This window comes from Osmerus eperlanus, chromosome 27, assembly GCF_963692335.1.
Source record: "Osmerus eperlanus chromosome 27, fOsmEpe2.1, whole genome shotgun sequence".
Lineage (NCBI taxonomy): Eukaryota > Metazoa > Chordata > Actinopteri > Osmeriformes > Osmeridae > Osmerus > Osmerus eperlanus.
The window spans coordinates 847,184-857,723 of NC_085044.1; the positions used below are offsets into that span (position 1 = coordinate 847,184).

At 46.8% G+C, this 10,540-nt stretch overlaps 1 protein-coding gene across 1 annotated transcript in view; it reads right to left on the minus strand.

The window, feature by feature from the left end:
• Nucleotides 1-4,422: 4,422 nt before the first annotated feature.
• ddx10 (DEAD (Asp-Glu-Ala-Asp) box polypeptide 10) overlaps nt 4,423-10,540 on the minus strand; it is a 13,159-nt gene continuing 7,041 nt past the window's right edge. The window contains exons 11-12 of the mRNA XM_062452998.1: nt 5,518-5,648; nt 4,423-4,745 (exon numbers count right to left, since the gene is read on the minus strand). Coding sequence (XP_062308982.1) covers nt 4,556-4,745; nt 5,518-5,648 — 321 coding nt within the window. The 3' untranslated portion in view covers nt 4,423-4,555. The remainder of the gene's footprint in view (nt 4,746-5,517; nt 5,649-10,540) is intronic.

Below are 10,540 nucleotides of genomic sequence, written 5' to 3' on the forward strand. Positions count from 1 at the left end.
GTTTCGGTCTGATGATGTGATGAATGCGTGGACAGCTTTGTGAGTGTCTTTTACTGCATGAAAGCTATATGTTTTTTGTTTTGGGCGCAGTAATTATAGTAAACAGGTTTGATGTTTAATGGCAACCTAAAACAAAAACACCATAACAAGCCCTTCTACCCATGCCCAAAGCAGAGACGACCGACTTCACCGGCTGCAGTCAGGTCTGGGAACGTGGCTGTAACCCCTAAACGATGTTCCGGCTCTCAGCTCCGCCAGTGGAACATGCAATGCAAGAGTGTCAAGGGTAAGAGGGCCTCATCAAAAATGAATCATTCTCTCCTCCGCTCAGAAGCTCTTCAGACGGAACAGGTTGAATTCTCCCTTTCACCTGAGATGAGTAATCCAGGCGAGAGCGAGCACACGTTCTGCTCAGTTCAACATCATGTACTTTAGTTTATATATGAGCCGTTAGTCCGGCGCCTTGTAGTCTCCCCGGCGCGAGGAGGGCCGCCTCATATACTACACGTTAAGAGTTCCCGTGTTAAATCAGTCAGAAGGACTCATTGGAGCAGGAGAAAGATGTTCGCTAAAAAGTCGCTTCTAGCAACTTCTAAAGTGTTACCATCACAAACTTGAATATACTACAAAAGTTTTTTGTTTGATCACTTCTGTGTGTGTGTGTGTCTTCTAAAGGTCAGCTTCCCCATAGATATATGAGCTTCCCACCCACAGCAGATACGTCATCGACTGGGGTCCTCAAATGACCCCCGCAGGCTGAACACAGAGCCTTACAGAAAGATGGTTGGATGGATGGATCCGTTCCACTCGAGGCTTGAATCCTTCTTCTCAACTCAGCAGATGAAAACAAACCCCAACATGATCACAGCTAGTCTGCTCCAGGCCCCAAGTCATCCTGTTATTAACCAGAGGACAGACGCACCTCTGTCCAGTCGATAGAGGTGCCAGTCGACTCGTTAACAGCCGATGGCTCCACCCTGGAGGAGACGAGACAGGGACTGCAGCCACTCCAGCCCAGAACCACATCGACCCAGAAAACAAACCAAGAAGCAATGTCCTCTTATTGTTGTCTAACGACCTGGGAAAGAACAATAACTACATCTACCATCACAGTTTATTTTTTTGTCCTTCTCCATTCTCTCCTCTAATACAGACAGACATGAACCATCCTCACTCAGATCGACTCATCAGTCCCGGTGCATTATGGGAAGCAGAAGTCCTGGGGGTGGTGTTCTACAGAGCCATGGGGAACCTTACCGGTTCTTACAATGAGACCCCATCAGAACGCCATCATCACGCTGAGAGAACCTTCAGGAAGACGGACTGGCCCTGGTGAAGAGGACGTTATGAGGGGGATGAAGCTGGCAGCTCTGCCAGCAACGCTACACCCCCAGGAGACCAGGGGAAATACAGATACAAATTTCTACAACAAAGAGACATATATTTCATTGTAGGGAGGGAGGGATGCATATATACTTTATTGATCCAGAGGGAAAGAGTATTGTAAGGAAAATAGATATTTCAACATAGTTACGTTACAACTATGGCATAAGAAAACATACTAGAATAGCCCAAATATTCCTGAGGTTGTTCATGTTTGTGAATTCACATCTGAAACTCCTCCGGTCTCCCTGGCCTGTCCAAGGTGCTTCGTGAACCAACAGCTAGGCCTGATAGATGACTGGAGGTCATCTAGAAATCCACAGAACAAAGGAAGTAACTTAACCCTTGTGTTATCTTCGGGTCATTCTGACCCATCAGTCATTGTGACCCACCGTCGTATTGCGACAAATTTACCTCATACAAAAACAAAGTGAAGCATTTTCTTTTAACTGTCGGGCTGTCTCAGACCCCCCACATTGGAATGGTTAAAAGAAAATTATTTTTATTTGTTTTTGTATTGGGTAAAATTGGGTAAACACAACAATGGTTCGTTATGAACCTTTGGGTCATGTGACCCGAAGGCAGCACGAGGGTTAATCTCTTACCCAACCGGGTCCTTCACGCATAAACAACCCTCACCAGCCACATTCATCACAGCCTGAGAAGGGAACTATGTCTGTTTGCGAACTTTGATAAGGTCATCGTTAAAGTGCTTTCTACTCCCCTCTCTCTCCCCTCCTCTCCTTTCCCTCCTCTATAATTATGTAGATTTAGTTGGAGGACAGACAGAGGACACTCTAATCCAGCGTTTCCCAGAATCCCTCCCTCACACCAGACCAGGAGGAGGAAGGTGTTCTTTCCAAGTTTGTCTTCGGCTCGGAGGTGAAGCTCTGTGCTTTAGCACAGGGCACAAAGAGGACACAACTCAAAATCATTATGCAAAGCATCCCAACCACATATTACTGTCTTCCATAACAGCAATCTCTGGAGAGAACTTAACTGAAATGAGGTTGGGTGGAAATGTAGTCATTATTATTATGTTTTAATATTTTGTTTGCTATTTTCCAAAGGGTGCCAGAATCGTTCTTCACATCATCGCACGACTAGACATTTCCATACATCTCTGAACGGCCCTGCAACTGAAATGATACGATTACAATGACAAAAAGTCAATTTCGTCAGCAGGGCAACAATAGTGCTTCCACACCTTCTATTTAGAGAGTGCATTACTGTAAAATGGCTGTGTGGATGACGGCACTGATGCTGTCGGCTTAACAGAGACGCCACAGACTGCATATGTGCTGCAGGGCGAGGAGAGAGAGAGAGAACGAGGAAGGTAATGTAGTGATTTAGGGTTTGTTTCTAGGTTAGTTTAAGGATGAGAAACTTAAAATAGCTTTTGGGTTGCTTCAATCCCAACACAACAGATCGCAAATGTAGTCGGAATAATTTACTTATTCCAATGCAGGTTCCAATTCGATGTCGTTGCAGATAAACCGGGAAAAAATAAGTATGATACAAATACAAAGTACTCCAGGGAAGAGGGTAATACACTTCCAAGTTACATTTTCTTAAGTGAGTTGGGATGCAGGGAGACCGGATAATAGAGAGCAGCTTTCCCTGTCACCCTGCTGGCATCACAGCTCCTTTAAATTAAGTTACGCCCATCAGAGGCACGGCCTCCGCCTGTGTAATCTCACAACATGAAGTGTCCGAGGATCAGGAGGGCTGGAGGCTGCTGTTCCCCTGGCCTCCAGCCAGCCCCGGCCTTCCACCAGCCAGGCCTCAGACGACTTCAAACCCACTTCCTCCCCGGTGAGATACACACAGAGGAGAGCAACACAGATGCCAATAAGCCTAATGGAACTTCTGGATACATCCTGTCACCAACTGGGGCCCTCGTCCCATGAGGCAGGGAGAGGAAGAGAGAGAGATGACAACATGAAAGAAATCCTTCTGAGGTTAAAGTCTCCTTGTTTAGTTTGTGTTTGTTGATACACATCGTTTAGGAAATGGAGCACTCTTCTAGTTTGAGTGAGATGAGAGCCAGATTTGAAAATGGCAAGCAAAAACAAATACACACACAAACACAGGAAGGAGATGTAGTTGTATCCAGATGGTGCCTGGGAGTATTACATTGACATTCCTGGCATCAAGGATGCAGTTTCTCTTTTTCAACCATCAGACAGAAGAGAAAGTTGTTTGAAGCGGTCCGAGGCTGGACTGCCCCGGAGCCAGAGGAGAGGGTCCGACGAAGACAGACATCTCGTCAAACAGAGAGGGCGAGTGAGAGAAAGAGCGGGCGAGGAAGCAGTGCCAGTGGGGAAACTGTGATGGACAAGGGAGAGAGAGAGGAAGAAAGAGAGCAAGGAAGAGGGAGGGAGAGAGGGAAAGAGAGAGAAACAGAGAGCGTAAGGAAAAGAGAGAGAATGCCCCTGATTCTGCAAGCAGGAATAAACCACATAAAAAAAAAAACTGACAGAAGACAGATTTTGGGAGCAGAGAAAAGAAGAGCTGTTCATCCTGCCAGTCTCTCTCTGGTCTCTCCCGTGAGGAGCAGAGACCCAACCCCCCCCCCCCCCCCCCCTCTGGAGGCACAGCAGGGGGGCAGAGGATCAAGATGTTCACTTCCTGTCTAGAGCTCGCCAGAAGTCATTTACAATCTCTGAAATGAAAAAGCTTCAAATGAGTTGAGGGCTTTGCAGAAGTGCAGAACCTGCAGAGAAAGAGAGGAGGTCGTTTAACTCCGAGCCATTATATAACAGTAAGCGTGACTTGGAACAAGGTGGGGAATAGAGCCAATGCTGATAGATGGGGAAGAAATGTGCCTTCCAGTCTTCAAATAAAAGGGTCGTTACTAGCAGAGCACAGAACCAGAAACAACCGTGGTTGCAAACTATTAACAACTTTGAGACTAATTCAAGGAACCCTGGGGTGCGAATGCACACAGACGACCCGGCCACTGCAGCAACACTGTTTCAGCATGAAAAATACTTGTTTACTTTGAGACAATCATAGTAAAAACCACTCACTTGCAACTATGATAATAACAGTTTATTTGAAATATGATAGGGTTCTCTTCACGGGGGATGAAACATCTTGGATCAACACAAGACGACATGAATTTGGGGGAAAACACTAAAAACTAACTGAAGCTGGTATTAACTGTCTCCTAGTTCCGGTTGCCCAGGAGATGTAAGACCAGCTCCTCGTCCTCAGCCAATGAGAGACCAGTGTCCAGAGGCTGGCCAGCTGATTGGCTGCTCTGATCCTTGGCTCTCTTCCTGCTTCCTGTCAGCGGCTCCTCCTCTTCCTCTGCGCTGGAGTCGCTGCGGAGGCGTTTCCGGGTGGCGGCAGCAGGGCTTGAGACGAGACAAGAGGAGGAGGAGGGAGGAGGAGGAGGAGGGAGGAGGGAAGAGGAGGAGGAGGGAGGGAAGAGGAGGAGGGAGGAGGGAAGAGGGAAGAGGGAAGAGGGAAGAGGGAGGAGGAGGGAGGAGGAGGGAGGAGGAGGGAGGAGGAGGGAGGAGGAGGGAAGAGGAGGAGGGAAGAGGAGGAGGGAAGAGGAGGAGGGAAGAGGAGGAGGGAAGAGGAGAAGGGAGGAGGAGGGAAGAGGAGGGAGGAGGAGGGAGGAGGAGGGAGGAGGAGGGAGGAGGAAAGAGGAGGAGGAGGAGGGAGGAGGGAAGAGGAGGAGGAGGGAGGAGGGAAGAGGAGGAGGGAAGAGGAGGGAAGAGGAGGAGGGAAGAGGAGGAGGGTTAACTAGTTCCTGAAGCTGTCGGGAGTTAAGGCCCGTTCACAGCAAGGACGAGAGAACTATGACTGTAACGATTTTTGCGTCCACACCAACCTCGACCTCACAATGTTCAACTCGGCGTAAAGAGAACATATTTCAACCCAAAACAACAAACAAGCCATTAAGCGCCCCCAAGCCCTCATAAGAACATACATCGATCTGAACCTCACAGACAGTGTGGACGTGGACCATGTAGGTACCAGACGGATGCGCTAAAATATTTGTATTTTAACAGCAGATATTCATGTCCAAGACAAATTTCCTTCGGGACAATAAAGTCCATCTCATCTTATACGGTCAAATGTCTAACGCCAGAAATGGATTGCTTCCAGACGGTTTCATACCTGCTTTGTTGTTCCTCTTCAGAATCGGAGGGAACCTTGTCAGGATCAGGCAGCGTACTGGGGTCAAACTCCTCTCCACCTGACAGGTACGCCACCACCTCTTCCTCCTCCTCCTCTTCCTCCTCCTCCCCAGACTTCTGGAGAGAGAAACAAACAGGAGCAGAAACAACCATGATAAGATGTTGGGATCTGTCAGACAGGAGTGAGGTCATGTCCACGTTTAACAGTATCAGATGAGTGGTTATTACTGGGGAAGATAACCCCTTGTGTTGCAGGCTAACTGCTGTGGCTTCACAGAGGAAGTGTTGAGCTGCCAAACGTCTTGCACCCGTTTTGGCAACACGGTCACTAACTGAATCACAACAGAAGGGGTTGAAACTACCGGCAAGTAACGTATGGCTTCTGATGTTCCCCATCCCAAATACTGGATGATATCTTTCAAAGAAAAACATCTAGCGAGCTTGCCAAGCTACAGTGAATTAAACCCTCAAATGAACAGAGATGAAATACCATCGCCCCTGGGCTGGGAGCACTGCAGCTCCAGTCTAAACAAAAGGCATGCAAGATTTATTTGCAAAGAAAGCTAGCAGGAAAACCCCCAAAAATAAGGAAATATGTGATGAAGCATATTTCCAAGCAAGTCTGGAGTGTGGACCTGGTGAAAACTGCAGAGAGGAAGTGAAAACAGCAGTCTGACAGGTATATAGAGACTACAGGTATATAGAGACTACAGGTATATAGAGACTACAGGTATAGAGAGACTACAGGTATAGAGAGACTACAGGTACAGAGAAACTACAGGTATAGAGAGACTAAAGGTATGGTTGACACCCTGTTTTAAATGCCTAAACCTCACACTGCAAAAAAAAACTATACCCTCCAACTCTGTGTTCTGGTCTTAAATCCACAAAGGAGAAAAGAGAATGAGTGGAGGAGGGCTGAGAGAGAGAGAGAGCGAGAGAGAAAGCGAGAGAGAAGAGAAATAATTGATCTACTTAAAATGGATGAAACTGCCCAGTGGAACGCTTGTGTAAATGAGCTTTGGAACCTGAGCCGGCGAGCGGTCATCTCCGGCAGGATCTGGGACAGAGACAGGATCTGGGACAGAGACAGGATCTGGGACAGAGGCAGGATCTGGGACAGAGACAGGATCTGGGACAGAGACAGGATCTGGGACAGAGGCAGGATCTGGGACAGAGACAGAATCTGGGACAGAGACAGGATCTGGGACAGAGACAGGATCTGGGACAGAGACAGGATCTGGGACAGAGACAGGATCTGGGACAGAGGCAGGATCTGGGACAGAGACAGGATCTGGGACAGAGACAGGATCTGGGACAGAGACAGGATCTGGGACAGAGGCAGGATCTGGGACAGAGACAGGATCTGGGACAGAGACAGGATCTGGGACAGAGACAGGATCTGGGACAGAGGCAGGATCTGGGACAGAGGCAGGATCTGGGACAGAGGCAGGATCTGGGACAGAGACAGGATCTGGGACAGAGACAGGATCTGGGACAGAGACAGGATCTGGGACAGAGCCTGTTGAGGGTTGAACTGCAAGTTGCTCGGTTTCAAAGAATTGTAAAGAGATGAAAAAGTGTTTTGTGTTTTTCTAGGAAGAAACAGCTCCTTCTATTTAATATTTCTAAACGAAAGAGAAGTTCGATGACCCAGATAGCCTGTTCAATACCAAGTTCTTTATTCCAGGGGGATTTGTAGAAATTAAAGCTGGATGTTGCTGAGGAAAGGGCAAGATACAGATTAAATCCCAACCAGACATTCGGATTCTCTAAAAGAAAGTAGGTAGACCAATATAGACACAGTCTAGCACTTCTGTTAATTCCAGTGAGATCCATCAGAAATAGAATTAAAGAACAAACTAAAAGCCTAGTTTTATAAGTTTAAAAACATTTATAAGTTTATAACTGATAGTTGTGACCCAATCCCACATTCACAAACCTTCACCAACATAGGGTGGGGAGAGACTCTGATATTGAAGCTCAGAACAGACACTCACCCACATGCCTTACTGCAAGGGAGGGAATTTCAGTGTTCAGGAGAGTGAGTGTGTGTGTGAGCGAGCATGTGTGTGAGTATGTGTGTGAGCAAGCATGTGTGTGTGTGTGTTATAAACCAATCCTGTCTGGACACCCTGCTTTTGTGCAATTCATTTTAAATTCTGCTGACAAGAGACTTGCGGTAAGACGGGCTCCGTCCTCGTGAGCAGAATAAAGACAGCAGGGCTGAACCTCCACAGACAGCAGGCTGAACCTCCACAGACAGCAGGCTGAACCTCCACAGACAGCAGGCTGAACCTCCACAGACAGCAGGGCTGAGCCTCCACAGACAGCAGGCTGAACCACACATCTTCTCACTGATATCCCAGACATTGTTTTACATAGATGGGTCTCATATTGAGATTAAAGAATGGTGTCCTTCCAGGGCTAAAATAGTTTTAGCTTGCGGTCTGTGATTGGTCAGTAGGCAGTAACTGACAGGGTTTAGGAGATGTAAGCTGAGACACAAGCCTCACTAAACAGCTGTGTTTCCGTAGAAACAGAAAACCATCTAGCAAACTAGAGGCACGTATGAAAGAAAAACTAACAATACTTTCAATAATCTTACCGGAAAAAAACCTGCAGATCAAGACATGGCATGTATCAATTCCTCCCTGACCTGCATTAGTCTGTTAACCGAGCCCATACCTACAGACCTGAGCTCGTCATCTAAATTATGGGCCAAATTATATACCAACCTGGCCTTCTCCTTGCACTAGTCAGCTAACCTAATACCTACCTCCTCCCCCCCCTTCCAGTCCATCAGGATAGATTAAGATGTCCCAAACTTCCTCACACACACCCGTTCAGTAGCGGAGACACACACACACACACATAACCCTGATGTAATCGAAGGCTAGCGCCGGTCTAGAATGACTCCAGCCAGCACTATACAACCAATGAATATTTAAAATAACTCCTTTAATCACTTAGCATTTAGGAGAGCCGAAGACATGTGTGACGCTTTAAACCACCCAGCATGAATATTTCACCACGCATAGTTCTTCATCCTGGGTCTTTCATTTCCGCCTATTCATATTTCATATGACAGTGAACTGTTTTAGCATGTACACCATTACAGAAATAGGGCTGGGAACTCACTAACATTGCATCAAGGTAATCCGAGTATACCAATTAAAACTGGTGCACTTGAACTATGGCAAATTAAATTCAGATCCTTCGATTAGTTTACATGTTAGCTGATTTTTAGGGGGAGTGGACTGAACGTCCTGGAGGGACTGTTATCGGCTCTGGAGCAGAGTCGTAAAGTCCTGCTCTGTCACGTTGAGGCTTCGCCTTGGCGGCCATGAAAGGGAGAGAGGATTTTGTTAAATGAGCTGAGCGCCTGCATATTCTGGGGAAGGAATTCTGACATTACAATACAGCTCTCTCAAGTACGTTTATCAAATCTCTTCAGGCCTTAAAGTGATGAACTGTCATTTTAGTGCTTCATCTTCTAGCAGTCTGACTGGCGAGTTCACTGGCCCAGACAAGATGAGGACGATATTTATTACGGAGCCGTTAGAATTTTCGAAATGCGCAAATGAGTTACAATAGAGCCTCATTTAATATGGATTAAAGGGTGTTTAATGTTTTGAGGAAAAGTGTTTGGGGACTTTTTGGGGTTTACAGTAAAAGTGCTTGACTTGGCCTTCGCACTTCTGATCCCTGATCTTCTGCCGTAGTACTATATACAAGCACTAATCGTACATCGCTTTGGATAAAAGCGTAGGCCAAATGAATAAAGTGCGACGTAAAACGTATGAGCACCGAAGGAGAACCAGCCCTGTTTGTGGATGCTGGAGACAGGCTGGCGTGTCTTCGGGAGATATGGCCATCTCCTGCAGCCGCGGCAAGGCATCGATCCCGTGATTAATCGCTCCGTCGCCGCCCCTGCATTAGCATACGTTAGCTCTGGAGCGGGTGGCGACAGAACGGCCATGACGGCTGCCATCTTGAAACTGTGGACGGGTACTTCTGGAATGGATGACAGACTAGTCTCTCTATCACTTCAACCCCCCTCCCTGCCAGTGGTGTGACTGTCTGAGACGACTTCTCCAGAGGGACCACGTAGAAACACAAGGGATTGTGGATTGGGAATTGGAGCGCTGCCCCCCCCAAAAAAAATATATCAGCAAACCTGACTTTTAAAGGGCGACGAAGGTGTTCTGTCCGACTGGTGACAAGCAGAGCTAGGGTGCTCTTCTGGCAGGTAATTACACTAATACAGTTCTAATACAGTTCTACCGAGGCAGGAGTGAGCCTAGTGAAATGCCATCTGCCCAACTGCAAGGGCTTTGTTGAATCCCTCTTGGTCTGGGGAGATCTCTATTTAGAGGAGTGGGTTGAGCAGTATTCCACCTGCTCCCACTGGTTTTATAAATCAGCTTCACTCAAATGTCACCCAGCTAAGTAAGCTAGCTGGCCTCCACAGGCCTGGTGAACAAACACACTGGTCTGTGCTGGAATGATAAGAAGCCATTGTCTTGTACAGCAGTCGCTAATTCTCTAGTTTGGGCATTATGTTGGAAAATGAAAGCGCATGAGATCCGCCTGGTTTAAACCAAACTTCATTCCACATGGAAGGAATGTTTTTATATTTAAATGTTGTGAACATGAAACATTTCTGCTTGAAGAAATCCAACCCAAGAATACCAGAGATTAGGAGGCAAGGTTAGACCAGAAATGCAACAGTTACATTCAGGGAAGACTGCATTAAACAATGGTGTATAATAAAAGTACTAAAATAATCTGTTGCGAAATGCCAAACAGAGAGAAAACGGGAAAGGTCGACCTTCACGATTTGGTACAGTTCAATAATTCAACAACCGACAACCTCCCTTCAAAACCAAGACTACTTTAGGTCTTCAAACAGAGACACAACTTTTGACATGAGGGAAAAACAAAATCTCTAAGGAAAAAGCTCAACACAAGCTTCTGTTAATCCATGACAAGCTGAGCTG